Genomic DNA, 17,140 nt, shown 5'->3' on the forward strand with positions numbered 1-17,140 from the left:
TCAAATAACTTTGTTGGTAATATCTTCTCCATTTGGTTGTTTAAAAATAATTTGTCTTTGGTATTTTGAGATGTTACTCTAATGTGTTCATTTTTATTGAGCCTGACTTAAATTTTTTGGGCTTTCTGAATCTGAAACTTGTTGTTTATAAATGTGGGCAATCTTTAAGTCATTATTTTTTTTGAATAATTCCACTGAAATTCCAATTAGAATAATTATTTTCCATTTTTTATTCATCTGGGCTGTATTCTGGGTAATTTTCCCCCCCTCAGATCTCCTAGTTCATTCATTTTTCTAAACTGTTTAATCTGTTGTTTGACCATCCATTTCAGTTTCTAACTTTATGTATTTCATTTTAAAAAATGATTTATTTCCAAATGTGCTTAGTTGGTTTTGATTATTTCTTGATCATATATCAATATTGTTTAATTCCTTAATTCACATAAATGAATAACTTATACTATGTTATTTGCTAATTCTGACATCTTCAATCTTAGTACGTAAGATTCCTCAGTGTAATTTTTCATTTTGAGCTTATGTTCCTTGGAATTTTATCTATTAGGACTCTGGGTTTTATGTATATTCCCCAAAAGACAACTTGCATTTGCTCTTTCCAGGTGCTTGAGGTTGCTATTGAACCAAGGTAACAAACCACATTTTTCAAGTGTTTCCCTCCTCCCTGTCTCTTTCTAAAGTCACAGAAGGGGTGTGAATTCAGGCTTCAAATGTGTATAAGAATAAGCTTTATGAATTCTCAGGGAAGACTTTTATTGCTCCAATTTGTATCTCCTTCACTCAGAGCCAAGGCAGAGATAGGCACAAACCCCAGGCACAACCTCTAAGGACCTGCTTATTTCCACCCTAATCCACTGAAGATGTACATTTTGATTTTTCTGGCATTAAGCTGGAGGGATTGAGGTCTCTGATTAGAACTCACTACAAGTTATTGCCTCCAATGTCACTTCCCCATAATACCAACACATAAAATTAAAATCCAGGCTTTAGGCTAGCAGGAAGTAGCTAAACAGCTAATAACATCTGTGTGGTGCTTATTCATTCTACATTCACTTCTTCTTTTGTGGCTTCTTGCCACTGAGGAATTTTCTTACTTATCAGCTCAATCATTCATTGAAAAAGATTAAATACTCTCTGCAGCATCTTAAAGCATTTCTCTGAATCTTTGTTCAGTGTGATGGCTCTGGTTTCTACTTTTATTAACTACGACATGAGGGTTATATGCAGAGTATGAAGGGGGAAGAAAAGATTTCTGGAGAGTGAAAAACGCTTGATGTGGTAGAAAATGGAAAAGCAAGTTAAATAAAGAAGCATTAAATCCTATATAATCCTATATAATAAAGGGGTAATATGAAATTGATCATCATGCTCTGGCACAAGATGGCTGCCCTGTGGGATCGGGCCTAAACCGGCAGTCGGACATCCCCTGAGGGTTCCCAGATTGGAGAGGGTGCAGGCTGGGCTGAGGGACATCGCCCCCCCCCCTCCCCCCAGTGCATGAATTTCATGCACCGGGCCTCTAGTAATAAATAAAGAATGGATGGTATCCAGGAAAGTTCACTGAAAGAGATCACTTGATAAGACTTTATAGCCCTTGGCTATACAGTAGTCTCATATCTGATACATATTACCATATAACCTTGGACAAGTTACACCCCATTTACCGAATTTCTACCTATGTCATGGGGACTGTAAAGACAAGTGTCATTAAGTGTTTTTGAAAATATTAAATTACACAAAATGTAAAACATGTAATCATTTCTTTTGCCATAGAATTGTTTCTCAAACTCTTGTCTCACAGATGATCTTAGGAAAAATAGAATCAACTTAACAGGTAAAGCAGTTTAGGAGATTCAGACAAAAACAGTTTATAATCGCAATAACAGATAAAAATCCAACATTGAACTAAACCACTATTTCAGTAAATAGTAACTGACTCATGATGTGAGACGTATTTGTTTTACAGGCTCCTCTATTTAACAGAATTTGTTGAAACCAAATTAGGAAAGCCCTAATTACTATGGGCCATTTGCCATGACATAAAAATAATTTTGCAAAGCACAATTCTGTTATATAAAGTAGTGCCATTAGGATTTATCCACAATAATAAAAATTAAATTTAATTAAACCAAGATAATCTAAGAGAATCTTTGCATTTGTACTGTAGGCAATCTTTTAGGCAAAAAAGTATAAAGATCCTAGAAAGTACACAAATAATTTTCCTCAAATGTTCATCAAAATTGAGTTAATCCTCAAATTCTAGATAGCTAAATACTTTATAGATTTTAGCCTTTTCAAGATTGTCTCTCAATAACATATATCCCATTGGTCTAGCTGCTATGAGATAAAAATATGATAAAATAACTTCTTATCCTTAAAGGACTTTTCATTTTAGTTGTTGAAAACACTTTTGTGAGAAATCATGGGACATTTTAACAAAACCAAAGTACTGATAAGTTAAACTGCATGTTATTTGACATACCACCAATATTTGGAAGCATACATCTATTGTCAGGGACAAAGATAGCATCCATAAATGTAAAAGTTAAAAGTTGAATTTAATTTTCCTATCTGTTTTGGTGTTGTGATTAAGTCACTGTGTTTAACTCTGATTAACCATCTGGCATTCATGTTACAAAATTGCAAGAAAAAAATGTCAATATGGGTCTTGAAGATGAACTCATTGATTTTGGCATGCATTACAGTACTCCAAAGATAGTATACTACCAACTCTCCTTTTAAGTCTTCTTGTTCCAATGGCAAATAGCATCCATTTTATCAGATACAGTAGTCCCCCTTATGTAGTTTCATTTATCTGTCGTCAACTATGGTTGGAATATATTAAATGGAAAATTCCAGAAATAAACAACTCATAAGTTTTAAATTGTGCGGATAGCGTGATGAAATCTCATGCCATCCCCCTATATTTTGCCTAGGATGTGAATTATCTCTTTGTCTAATGCAGCGATTTTCAACCTTTTTCATCTCATGGCACATAAACTAATTACTAAAGTCTGCGGCACACCAAAAAATAGATTCTTTTTCTGATCTGACAAAAAAAAAAAAAGGTAAAATTTTGATTCATTCACATCGGATGGCTATTTTGTGTTGGCTGTTATCATTTTTTTATTTGACAATTTAAGGGAAAAAGAGGTCAGTGCCCCTGACCAAATAATCAGATGTCACATGTTTTAAAAATTCTTGCAGTACAATGATTGCAAATATCTGGTTTAGTGTATTCATGCTACCTGCTCATTAGTCACTGAATAGCCATCTTGGTTATCAGATCAATGTGGCAGGACCACGGTGCCTGTGTGTGTTCAAGTAACTCTTATTTTACTAATAATGACCCCAAAGCCCAAGTGTAGTTATGCTGGCAATTTGGATATGCCAAAGAGAGGCTGTAAAGTGCTTCCTTTAAGTGAAAAGGCATGTATGTACCAGAAAAAAACATAGTACATATAGGGTTTGGTACTATCCATGGTTTCATCCACTTGGGGGGTCTTGGAATGTATTCCTGCAGATAAGTGGAGGAGACTGTAATCTGTTTTAACGACTAACATCCTCTGTGCTAAAAGTACAAGAGTGTGAATCTTTTACTGGTAAGGTACCAGGTGTACCAGTTAATAATGCGGATTTTTTTTTCAATAGATGGAGTTACACATATGTTGATACATATGCGACTTGATATGTATGTTATTTTGTTGTATTGACGGCAAGCTTCAAAACTACATATGTCAAATTTTCTGAAGGTGTTAACATCATAGATATTTTTACACTTAAAAATGTCAAATTTCGTGCCCCCAAAAAGAGCATTTGCGGGAAGTTTTAATTCATTACTTTATTTTGAAGAATACTATTTTGAAGTTATCGTATACTTCGGGAAGCTTATGGTGAACATGCTCCATCTCAAAATAGTTGTGAACGCTGGTTTAAATGCTTTAAAAGTGATGAGTTCAATGTGAAAGACAAAGAATGTCCAGGTGAACTGAAAAAGGTTGAAGACCAATAATTACAAGCATTATTGGATGAAGATGCGTGGCAAACTCAAAAACAACTTGCAGAAAGATTAAACATTGCTCAGCAAACAATTTCCATAGTTTACAAGCAATGGGAAAGATTTTAAAAGAAGAAAAATGGGTGCCACATCAACTGAACAAAAGACAAATGGAAAACCGAAAAGTCATCAGTAAAATGTTGCTTCAATGGCACGAAAGAAAGTCTTTTTTGCATTGAATTGTGACTAGTGATGAAAAGTAAATTTATTTTGAGAATCTCAAATGCACAAAATCATGGGTTGATCCAGGTCAACCATCAACATCGACTGCAAGGCCAACTCGCTTCGGAAAGAAGACAATGCTCTGCGTTTGGTGGGAATCAGGAAGGTGTGGTGTATTATGAACTTCTAAAAACAGGTGAAACCATTAATATTGATCGCTACTGACAACAAATAATCAATTTGAACCATGCTTTGATTGTGAAATGACCAGAATGTGCCAGAAGACACGGCAAAGTAATTTTGCTTTATGATAATGAACCATCACACACTTCAAAACCAGTTAAGGACACGATAAAAGATCTTGCCTGGGAAGTATTAACCCACCCACTGTATTCACCAGACTTTGCTCCTTCAGATTACCACTTGTTTCGATCCATGGCACACACACTTTCTAAGCAGCACTTCAAAATGTACAAAGAAGTGGAAAATTGGGTCTCTGAATGGTTTGCCTCAAAACAAGAAAAGTTCTGTTGGGACAGTTATCTACAAATTACCTGAAAAATGGGAGAAATGTGTAGCTAGTGATGGACATTACTTTGAATAAAGCACCTTTGATATTTCTCTTGAAATTATTGTGTTTTCTTTGATTACAAAATCTGCATATTAACTGGTACGCCTGGTAAATGTTCTATTGATCATGCCAGAAAAAGTTTAATAGGTGTTTTTAGATTAGTGTACAGGTTTTGTTTTACAACTATCTGTCTTCTGGAGGTTAAGTATAATGAGTTGAAAAGTCTAATTATTTCAGGAAGTGCTACTTCCTTTTTTTCTCAATTCTATTCAAGTGTAGTCAGCAAAAGAAAATGTGGTCGAGGCAGTCTTAACTTTTTGAAAATGTAATGAGCTCTAGAAGAACCACCAAAATATGTTTAAAGTAGTAACAATTGTTTCACTAACTCTATTTTTACACTGCCCAGTCATTCTTTGTAACTAAGTCTTTAAAGTTAGAATGTTTTTAATTAGTGAGAAGTGGATACAACAAATGCTTTAAAGAGATCAACAGTAAAGTAAAACTGGTATTTAATATGACAGAAGTGAAGACAGAGTGATTTGGTAATCAAGAAGCACACCTATTCAAAATAGCTATAGGGCCTTTTGGTTAAAAAAAAAAAAAAAAAAAAAAAAAAAGCAAATATGCCTGGTCTATGTGGCTCAGTGATTGAACATCGACCTATGAACCAGGAGGTCATAGTTCAATTTCTGATCAGGGCACATGCCTGGGTTGAGGGCTTGATTCCCAGTAGGGGGCGTGCAGGAGGCAGCAATCAATCATTCTCTAATCATCAATGTTTCTATGTCTCTCTCCCTCTCCCTTCCTCTCTGAAATAAATTAAAAAATATATTACAAAGAAAATCAAGTACCAGTTGTTTTGTCACCATCCAGACTTTCTCTATTACTCTGCTCACTCAGAATATGAAGAACTCACTGGGAAAGCTTCATTAATTCAGAACAATCAATGGGAAGAGTACTTTCAGTTCCTTGAAATTGATAAAAAAATTTGAATTCAAATTTTCTTTTAAATACAGATGCTTCTAGATTTTTTCCTAATGAATAGGGAAATTACTTCTGGTTAAGATACCTCTTTTTAAACAGGTGGAAAATGTGTTCTTTTAAGTAATGTGTCATAAAATTGTTAATCCTATATAATAAAAGGCTAATATGCAAATCGACCGAATGTCAGAATGACCAGTCACTATGATGCACACTGATCACTAGGGGTCAGACACTCAATGCAGGAGCTGCCAGATACCCTGAGCCGGGTGCATGGCTGGCGGGCGCAGCAGCAAAGGCAGCAGCCTCTCCTGCCTCTGTGGCAGTGCTAAGGATGTCCGACTGACGGCTTAGGCCCACTCCCCATGGGAGCTTAAGCTGTCAGTCAGACATCCTCCAAGGGCTCTCGGACTGTGAGAGGGCACAGGCTGGGCTGAGAGACAACCCCCTCCCACGTGCATGGATTTTGTGCACCAGGCCTCTAGTTTTATTATAAAAAGACAAGCACAGACAACCTACACTCTTAAAAGACACTACAAAAGGAAAAAGCTTTAGTCCAGTTTTTTTCCAAATTATATTTCCAAATATAAAAATTGTATATAATTTTCCAAATTATATTTCGAGGTTAATAGAGTTTTATTGCTTTTTTAAAAGTACACCACACTAACAAGATTCATTAAACAGGAAGACTTTTAGACATTTAAGTTCTTCCTCACTAGCTGGGAATATCAGAAAAAAAAATTCTTAAAAATCTAGTTATTGCGTATTATGTGTAGAAGCATACTTTTTGAATTTTGAACTTTAAATTATACTGTTATAGAGTTTAGCCACTTTGTGTTTACGTCAGGGTGAAAGGTATGACTGGGAGAGAGCACAAGGGAATGAAAGGGAACCTCTGGGCACTGGAAATACTGTATATTTTAATCTGGTGGTGGTAACATGAGTGTGTCCGTATGTAAAATTTTATCTAGCTTTGTACATTAAAATTTTTATTTTATTCTTAAACTAGAGGCCTGATGCACGAAGATTCATGCAAGAATGGGCCTTCCTTCCCCTGGCTGCTGGCACCACCTTTGCTCTGGCCCGGAGCCGCCTTTCTGCCTTCCCACGCTGCCCAGAGTCCCAGAGTGGCTGGGCTGGTGCAGTATGCCTGTGTCGTCGCCATGGCAACGATGCAAGCGTCCCGCCCCACCCCCAGCTGCTTTGCACCTGCATATGCAAATTAACCCAACATATTTGTTGGGTTAATTTGCATACTCACTTCTGATTGGCTGGTGGACATCCAAAGGTACGGTCAATTTGCATCTTTCTCTTTTATTAGTGATTTTATTTTGAGAGGACATTTGTTTTTTTGTGTGTGGTTTTGTCAATCCTAACCCAAGGATATTTTTCCATTGATTTTGTTTGTTTTTAGAAAGAGTAGGAGGGAGGGGGAGAGACAGAGAAACATCGATGAAAGAGAGACACAGCAATAGATGTAAGAGAGCATGGCAATCAGTTGCCTCCCCCACCTGGGGCCAGGGATTGAGCCTGCAACTGAAGTGCAAACCCTTGACTGAAATCAAACTTGCGACCCTTCAGTCTGTGGGCCCAACACTTTTTCCACTGAGCCAAACTAGCTAGGGCTTAAAATTTTTTAAAAAATTGATTTTAGAGAGAGGGCGAGACAAACATCCATTTGTTGTTCCACTTATTTATGCATTCATTGGTTGATTCTTGTATTGCCCTGACCTGGGATTGAACCTGCAACCTTAGGGTATTGGGACAATGCTCTAACCAACTGAGCTACCCAGGCAAGGCTAGACCTAGCTATACATTTAAGATTTGTGCACTTTATATATGATGTCACAAGAAAAAAGTAAAAGAAAGTGTTTATCTCCTTTATGAAATGCCTACCAACTATTTTGCAGTGGATCATTAATATAATTTTATAAGTCAAAATGTATAGGGGAAAATAATTTATCTGATGCTCAGGGAATAAGGACTGCTAATCACATATAGGTAGATTAATTATATCTAAAGCTGGATTAAAGCTTCAGTGAAGAAAGGTCACTGGTATTGTATCAGAAATGGTGTCAGGAAGAATACAATGTATCAGTTTAACTGCAAAGGAGAGAAATAATTAAAGTTCAAATAACTAGAAGATCATCAAATAAGTGACATGACTATGGCATGATTTGATTTATGATTACCCATGCTTTTTATTTATGCTTTTTACTGTTTGGTTGTTAGTCATTGTATTGCTTGGACTTCCAAAGGTGGGGGGGGGGGTGGAAAGGAAAAGAATGAAAGTTAATGTTTTGTTACTTATTTTCAACTATTGCTTTTAGCGTGCTAAAAAGCTGAAGTTAGGACTGGATTTAAAAAGTATGCATTCTACTTTCTATCTACTATGGGAGAAAAGAGTTGGTTTATGTATGCAAGAAATATAATCACTGATTCTGCATCAAATGTTTTTACTTTTGCTGATAACTAGTTAATTCTCATCACCTCCAAAGCCTTTGAGAGGATTAGCTGCATAGACCAATATTGTTCTATGTCAGTATTAAGTATATGATGTCACCTTGCTTCCTCCCCTCCTCAAGCTATTTTTTTTTTTTTTTGCAGGATGGGGAGGGGGGCCTTTTCGACAATTCTCAAAATTCTGTGGCTTAAATACCACTAGATGACACACATGATTGACAACCTTACACTCCCAAACCTGTTTGAAATGGGTCAAATACCTAAGCTCCCCAGAACAATGCAATCCAACCAGTAATTCCCCATAAAAGAGAAAGGGGGTGTGATTAGCTTCCAGCTATTAAACAAGTTATTGCAAAAACAGTTTGGTGGTTTGTTTCTGCAATAGGCACAGATTCAGCTAGTATTTTCTCTTAATTAGCTCCAAAAAAAAAAAAAAGAGAGAGAGAGACTAGGCTGCAAGAGGTAAGGAAAAATAGCCAAAGCATGAAGCAACTGGGGCAAACATGAAGGGCTTGATGGAGGTCTTCCTATTGACCCCAGGCATTGGTGATTATTAACCCTGCTGGGGAACGATCGAATGGGATTTGTGCGAGGCTCATCGAGCCACAGGAAAGGAGATGCAGGAGGGAATATAAGCTTCTAATAAAAGAAACGCAGCAACAATAGCAGAGGCACAGCTCTGCCTGGTGACGTAATGGCTGGCAGCAGTCCAGCCTCGGCAGAGCTGCTGCTACCTCAGCATCCAGCCCCTCTCGGCGCAGTCCGGCTTCGGCGGAGCTGCCGGGGGCTGCTACTTCTGGCGATGCCACCCCCCCTTACCTTCGAGGGCTAGCACCCCGAACAAAGGGTCGTCCTGCTGTGTTAAGTTGGGAGAACACACACTCGTACTCCCTCCGCCGCCCCCCCCCCCCGCACCCCCAGCCCCTCCGCAACCCAGTCAATCAGCTGCTCAAGTTTAGGGAGAGCACACCCGCGCGCCCTCCAGGCGTGCCTCAGTTTCCCCAGACTGGTCTCGGGTCCGCATCTCATCGCCGCCCCCCCCCGCCCCCGCCCCGTCCCTAGTCAGAGTTGCTCGCGGGGGTTGGGGTGGGGGGGCGCTCGCCCGGCCGGCCGGCCCCGCACGCCGGTCCTCCCGCCTTACCTCCGCCAGGTAGAGGTTGAGGAGACAGAGCGTGGAGAACTGGAGGCAGGAGGGGAAGCAGTAGAGCAGCCAGTGGGGGAAGAAGTGCAGGCGGGCGGGCGGCCGGAGCAGAGGCAGGGAGCCGCTCAGCGAGAAGGCGGCGGAGAAGAGGGTGGTCCTGAGCGCTGCCCACAGGAGGCAGAGGAAGAGGCAGAGGCTCTGGTAACTCAGCCGCCGCTCGCGGTACAGCAGCAGCCGCCACAGCTGCAGGTAGGCAAAGGCGAAGAGCGCGGCGTAGAGCAGGGCGTGCAGGACGCTCAGCGCCAACTGCACCGAGCCCGGCACCGCGGCTCCCGAGGCGGCCGCGACGGCGCCTTCCCCTCCGCCGCCCTGGCCCGGCGTCGAGGGCTCGCGGCCGGCCACCGGAGCGGCGGCAGCGGCGGCGACCACGGGACCCGGCACGGACACCCTCATGAGGGGGCTGGAGGGAGGGCGAGGGCGCGCGGGAAGGAAGGGGCCGGGCTCGGGGCTGCCGTCGAGGGGGAGAAGGATGGGTGCCTCACCCCCCCACCCACCCTAACCTCCAACCCCAGGAAGCGCCGTGACAGGACCCTGAGCCCCGCGCCGAGCAGCCGCGGCTCCCCCGACCCCGCCTCCTCTCCCCGCCCCCCCGGGGGTCTCGGCTCCTCCTGCTGCGGATCCGCTCGGTCGCTGCAAAAAACAACTCTCGGCTGGAGACAATCAGCTGAGAAACCCGAGCATTTGAGGCGCTCGCTCCGCACCTTGGGCTCGCGCCGATTGGGCCAGGCGGGCACGCCCCCAGCGCGCCGAGCTCGGACGCCCACGGGCCGCGGGACCCGTCGCTCCGGGGATCCAAGCTCTGATTGGACGCCCGCGCTCTCCGCCTTCTCCCCCTCCGCGCACTCCCCACCCACGCTGCCGATTGGCCCAGCAACTGCACGGCCCGTTCGCACCGGCGGGAGGACTCGGTGGTCGCCCGCCACCTGGGGCGGGTCTCGCTCCGCCCTCCGTGCTTCCCATTGGTTGGAGAGGTCTCACGTCGGGAGCACGAGGAGGGGGAGGAGCCTCCGGGATTGTGTGTTTTATGTGTGTGTGTGTGAGTGTGTGTGTGTGTTTGCCTGCCCCGCAGGCCCATTGCACTGAGCGGTGGCTGCTGTGGGCGCTGCACTCTCTCAAGTGGGCGTAGCGAGCGCGTCCGCGGGACGAGCGGGGCGAGGACCCGCCTTCTGCTTCTCCTTCGCCGGGCACGAGCCCGCGGCCGCGCGCAGGCAGGTAGGTGGCCACGCGGGTCCTCCAGGCCAGGGCTCTGGGCTCTGCCTGCAGGAATGGGGGTTCACCCAGGCGGCTCTCCCTCAGCAAGGGCCACCCCGCTGAGCTCGGGTTTGGCTTAGAAGGGGCCTCCCCGGGGTTCTGAGGAGGGGCATTTTGCTTCCTTCCTTCCCGGCTTGAGCGGCGAGGAAAACCTGAGCCCTGTGAGGGGAGCGGGAATGGAATGAGGCGAAGGGGGAACCCCGTTCTAAGGAAGGCTCGTTCCTCCCTCGGGAGCCGCCCTTAGAGAAGAGTGGTATGAGGATGAGGTGGAGATGGAGGACCCAGCAGTATGAAAAGGGGGGACGTGGCCCTCTGAAACTTAGAATGTAGACAGATGCTCTGGGCATAAGTTTAGGGAACAGGCAGAAATAGAACTCCGTGTCTCATATGGATTCTAGAGGGGAAGAAGCGGAATGGTCTGTGCTCCCTCAGTTCCACATGCTTTCCTCAAACCTTCGTCCTGTCTGTGGTAAACCAGAGACACAAAACAAATGTTCTGTGACTGCGGTAAATGAGTGAGGAATGAATAAATCTCCAGCGTGTACTGGCTGACACTTACCATTTCTTGACTTCTTCTTTCTTTCCTTTTCTTTCTTTCTTTTTTCTTTTTGATTGCTAATAAAATGAGCCGAATAGTGTATTATGAACAGAAAATAATTTATATTCATCTTAGAATGAGCGGCACTCCACAAATTCAGTATCTGAAAGGTACTGGCAATATTTACTGACGCAGCCAACACCCAGCCTTTCCTGTTTCACTATCCTTCGCTCTAATGCTTTGCCCAGGAAGCCTGTTGCTACCTTCTTTCCTAGCTAGTGATCCACAGAGAACTTTAAAGTCTGTTTTGTATCCCAGGCACCGGATGCTTGTGTGTTTTGGGTTCTATCTCTATCACCCCTTTCTCCATCTCCATCTCCATCTCCATCTCCATCTCCATCTCCATCTCCATCTATAGATCTATCTATTTATCTATCTAATTGATTTCAGAGAGGAAGGGAGAGAGAGAGAGAGATAGAAACATCAATGATGAGAGAGAATAATTGATTGGCTGCCTCCTTCAGCCCTCTATTGGGGACCGCGCCCACAACCCAGGCATGTGCCCAGGTGGGAATCCTACCTGGACTTCCTGGTTCATAGGTTGCGGGGTGGGGGCTGTTTTGGATTCTTTCTAGCTGTGCTGACACACTGATAGATGTGTGGGCCTAGCGCTGTTAGGTGGTATCTCACAGGTGGAACAGTCAGCTGAGCAGTTGTGCAGTGCAGCCTACAGTCGGGTACAACTTGCTGTAAAGAAGTTCACAGGCCTGATCCAACAACGCTTTTGAGAAGGATCGCATGTTTATTGGAGTGTAAGAAATTAACCTAATGGATTCCTAGAGCATGTGGTGAGCGCCATACAGTTCTACTTGAGAGGGGACAGTGCTGGATGGCAACAGTGAGTTAACTGATTGCGGTTATGTGCTGTAGCACATAAATTAAGCATGAATTCAGAGTTATGGGATTTGAGTCACTTGTCAAAGTCAGGGGACCCTCTTGTTCTCTGGCATGGCCTGTTTTTTGTATCTTTTGTAATCAACGAGGTGCAAATTTTAGGCCATGAATACAATTTCGCTATGAAGTTTTTTTCTTTTACTCCTCCTATATTATCTACTTAAAATGATACTTAACACCTGGATAGTACCCATACTAGTTTTAGGTCTTTGATTGTAAGACTTTTTATTCTAGTGTCATTGCAACTCTGGATACCCTCCTCTTTAAAAACTATATATTTTTTTATTGATTTTAGAGAGGAAGGGAGAGGGAGAGAGAGATATACTGAGAGGGAATCATTGATTGGCTGCCTCCTACAGGGATAGAGCTAGCAACCTGTGGATACCCTCCTCTTTTCTCCTTTTTTTAGGTGTATGTGTGCTAGGGGGTAGGGAGGAGATAAAGAATTTTGCTCCAATTATCTTGAAATGGCTGTAAAGTAGAGAGATGTTGACAATGCTGATTCCTTTGGTTCTTAAATGATAAGTTGTGATGAGATCTAATCAGCATTTTATTTGAGGCTGGTTCAATGAGCAGGTTCTGTTCTATAATAGCAGCATTCAAACTTAAGTAAGCTAATTTTTGACAAAATACTCTTATAGGAACTTTGTAAGCATTAAGTGCCCCATTTGTTGCAAAATATGAAGCATGTCTTTTTCCCAGAGAATGATGCCCACAGATCTCGGTATAATTTGCTTAATGTTTACAGTTGTCAATTTCTTCTTTTTGTTGAGAGGGAAAACCGTTACTTTTTTGGTTCATCGAAAGGGAAATTTAGGCCTATAAAAGGCAAATGAATCAGTGGCCTTCTAGAAAAGCTTGTTGCTAGATATTTTAAAACTGGAAATGTGTCCAAATGCACAATGGTTGGATATTGTTGTTCTAGGAAGGCAGATTCCTTTAGCACAATGGTCTCTCAAACATTTAAAGCTGAACTGTTTGCCGAGTACTATGTGCAATTTCAAAACGGGATTGTTCTGGCTGGAGAGGGCCGCCAGCTGCTCCACCTGTCTACAGAACACATGAAGGTGAACCCTTGCCCCCTTCCCTCACTGGCAGGAATATCAGTGTTTTTCCCTCGAGGTACATTGTCCTCATTTCCCTCCGGGGGCTCTTTCAATATTTTGGTGCCAAACAAAAACTTTCGTTGCCCTTAGCATTTTATTTGCAAATGTGTGAAATTTCAATAAAAGCTTCTAAACATTTACACTCAATTTCTATGTTGATCTCATTATTATAGACCAGTAACAGATAGTTCATATGCTGACACATGCTCTAGAGCAGTGGTTCCAAACTCTTTTCTGGCCATGTCCCACCTAAACATCTCTAAAATCCTGATGCTCCCCCTGTGACATATACTTATTATTATTCAAAAAGTAAACTTTCCTGGAGGAGCCTAAAAGGCCATTAACTTGGTCTAAACAAGCTTCCCAAAGAACATGGCATCCATGAAAGAAAAAACATAAAAGAATGAAAGGACAGTTGAAGTACTGAGGAAGAAGTCACTAAGAAATTATTTAGAAAATGATAATACAAAGCAATATGAAAAAAATAGCAAATAAAGTTTCAAAACATAGAGAACTAAAATGCATAAATATGTCACAATATATATTTATGTACTGTAAATGAGGCCCTTAGGAGCATAAGAAATGCAAAAAATTCACTGTTAATAACTCATTCTCGAATTGCCCCCCTTAAAAATCAAATTGCCCCTGTGTGGGGCATGTGCCCCATGTTGGGAACCACTGTTCTAGAGCATAGTTTTCCATGGTCCTTGGCTTTGCCCTGCAAGAGGTCCCTTTCATTTTTATTATCTTTGACCACATCTGAAGTTGGCTTTGGAGGTTATGAGCTCTTCCCATGGCTGAGCAGTTTTTTCAGCTTACTGCCTGACCCCACAAAGGTGGGGACTAAAGGATTATTTTAAGGTTTGAATCACTAGTCTCTTGGATGGTGGTTCTTCTTTGAGTACTTTTCTTTTAATATTTCATTAGGCACAACCAACAGCAACTCTCACATAGTTCTCATCTTCCCATCTTCTAGCCTCTTCTATTAAGGTATAAATACATCCATTAGCCCCCTAGATACATTCTCATAAATTCATTAGGTATGTGCCACTTCCAAATTATTGTAGTGACAATTTCATCAAATGTTTTGTTACTCCTTAATGTGGATCATTTGCTGAGCTCCTGTCTCTGATAAGTTTCCTTGGGGGAAAAAAGAAAAAGCTTCCTTGTTGCTTGATCCCTGATCCAGTATTTCGGAGTTCTTGTTATAGCAGCATCTCACTTCTAGTTTGTATATCAATGCAGATAAATTAGATTGTTCTGCAATAATAAGTCCTAAAATCTCAGTGGCTTAAGACAACACGGTTTATTTCTTCCTATGACACATGCTCATTGCATATCAATTGTGGGTTCTCTTTGTTGTGTTCATTCTGGGACCGATGCTGATGACAGCCACCACTTGAGCATTTTTAGTGACTGTGGCAAAAGAAAATAAAGCCTGGTATATTGCACACTAGCTGTTAAAACTATTGCCTGAAAGGGACATACCACGTTTGCTCACATTTTATTGGCCAGAATAAGTCACATGGTTATCTCAAACTTTGCTAGAGGTGGGAAGTACAGGTAGGTAATAAGTGTAATCCTACGGTATACCTGCCAGGAAAACTGGAACTGTTACCCCATGCTAATGAGCTACCTCAACAAATTGACGAGGTCACATTTCTCTCAAGGTGCACAGTGTACTCATCACTTTGTTCTGATTTTTTTAGTGTTTGAAGCATTAAAGTACTATTTTCTGTTCCATTTTCTAATAATTGGAGGAAAAGTCACCAAGTACCTTCTGTATCTTTGTTTTTATTCTATGCGCACTGGATGTTCTCTTTCCCCACCATTTGCCACCCATACTTACCTTCTCTTTAGTTTAAATATCTTTTTATGAGGAGATCATGCCTCTGGACAAAGGCATTTTATTCATGTGCAATGACCACTCTTCTGTGGCACCACGGGGTAGGTTGGGCTAATGTGAATAGAAGCTATAAACGATTTCCTAACACATAGGTAATTTAAAAAAAAAATCAAAGTGAAAAGATGCACTGTTTAAAGAAGGTTCTGCTCTAGCCGGTTTGGCTCAGTGGATAGAGTGTAGGCCTGCCGACTGAAGAGTCCCAGGTTCGATTTTGGCCAAGGGCACATGCCTGGGTTGTGGGCTTGGTCCCCAGTAGGGGGCGTGCAGGAGGCAGCCGATCAATGATTCTCTCTCACCATTGATGTTTCTATCTCTCTATCCCTCTCCCTTCCTCTCTGAAATCAATAAAAATATATATTTTTTAAAAAGTCCCTTTGGTGTCTTTCTCCCTCCAATGTCTTATTCCTTAAAGGCACTTACTTTCAACTTGTTTTCGGCATTGATATTCCTGCTTCTAATAAACTTGGCTTTTGGTCTTGTGAAAGATTAGTATTTGGCTCTTTTATCCCTTTTCTCGCCCTGTCTTCATGAAGCCTTACTTTCTGTCTCCCCATCTTCTCAACTGTGGTTGCCATAGATTTGGCTATATCATTATTCAGTATTTATTTTGTTATGACCATGTAAACTCTATTTCAAGTTGACCTGTGCAGCAGTCTCTTCTTTAAGTAATTCCTTAAATAATCAATTTATCAAAGATGGGATAAACTGCAAGGATACTTATGAGTTCTTATCTCTAAGAATATGTAAGAATAATCAGCAACATCACTAATTGTCCAAATTCACAGTACTTTGACATGTGTAATCTCATTTGTCCAATGTCATTTGTCCAATGATAGATGTGGGAAAGTATTCAAGTCTTGAATGTGCAGTTAGAACTTTTTGTGCTACAAAATACATTCTAGGGGAAAAGAATCATATGTTAACCCTAATGTCCAATTTAATGTTAAAATAATTGAATTGTAACCACAGAGACAGGAAAAATGATATTTTATACTGACTCTTTCTATTGTGCTTTCATTTAAGTATTTTACCTTTTACTTAGGTTGGAGTTATTTCATTAGTATATAATTATTCCCTTAGTCTCAGGATGCATGCATTTTCTCCACCTCCAGAATGTAAAGAAAATCTTGGATGACCTATTTTAAACCATTCCCATTAATATAAAGTCACTTTAAAATATGCTGCCTTAAAATGGCTGTACTGTAGAATCAATTTTAATGTCAAGGATACCCCTTAATTAGATCATTAAAATTACTTTTTTTTAGATACTGCTCACAGTCCTCACTCCTCATTCTACTTGAGTTTTGAACTCTTGGCTCATTATTAAAAATTGATGGCAAATTCATTCACTGTTTGATATAAATTAGCTCTAATGAAAAGAATATTAGGAAGTAATCATGAGTAATTAGCTCCTTCTTTAGATATACCTACTTCTTAGGGAGAAGTGTTATATGCTTATTGATAATATTGAAAGACCAGAGTAAATATTCAATTTAGTGTAATTTTTTCCTAATTTTTTCATTCTTTTATCATTTTATTCTCTATGGAAAAATTCTACCCCTATCCTTATGGGAAATTTTTGCTTTTTCCCCTTGTGTCCTGTTTTAAGATAGTGATCTTTTGTTTGAAAAGAAAAATTAAAGTAAATTCTCACCTATACCTGTGGGTATATGTTTACCTTCTAGAAGTATATTTTTATATTATGCAAATTTTCCTATCTTCTTTTAAACATAGATAATATAGATTATCAATGGAAGAGCTTCCTGAAAGAAGATATTGTTTAAGAGAAATTTAAAAGTAGCAAAACAGAAGAGAATTGAAAGCAGATACAGAGGACAGCATGGAAGTAAGTACAGCATGAAAGAAGATGCGAGGAGGATATCTAGAACAAATCTGAGTTCAGAAAAGAGAAGTGATTTGAAAAGATATTTGAAT

The 17,140-nt window shown here is 41.1% G+C and overlaps 2 protein-coding genes across 4 annotated transcripts in view; one reads left to right on the plus strand and one right to left on the minus strand.

The window, feature by feature from the left end:
- The window catches only part of GPR137C (G protein-coupled receptor 137C), a 57,125-nt gene extending 47,131 nt beyond the window's left edge, over positions 1-9,994 (minus strand). Inside the window, 1 exon segment of the mRNA XM_059695929.1 lies at positions 9,391-9,994. Coding sequence (XP_059551912.1) covers positions 9,391-9,843 — 453 coding nt within the window. The 5' untranslated portion in view covers positions 9,844-9,994.
- Positions 9,995-10,075: 81 nt separating this feature from the next.
- The window catches only part of TXNDC16 (thioredoxin domain containing 16), a 102,016-nt gene continuing 94,951 nt past the window's right edge, over positions 10,076-17,140 (plus strand). For 2 of the 3 annotated variants that reach the window (XM_059695907.1, XM_059695916.1), the window contains exons 1-2: positions 10,078-10,662; positions 16,940-17,051. The gene's annotated coding sequence lies outside the window, so the exon portion shown is untranslated. Of the gene's footprint in view, positions 10,663-16,939; positions 17,052-17,140 lie in introns of all 3 variants that reach the window. The other variant, XM_059695899.1, reaches the window with a different exon arrangement.

Source organism: Myotis daubentonii, chromosome 1, assembly GCF_963259705.1.
Source record: "Myotis daubentonii chromosome 1, mMyoDau2.1, whole genome shotgun sequence".
NCBI classification, from domain to species: Eukaryota; Metazoa; Chordata; class Mammalia; order Chiroptera; family Vespertilionidae; genus Myotis; species Myotis daubentonii.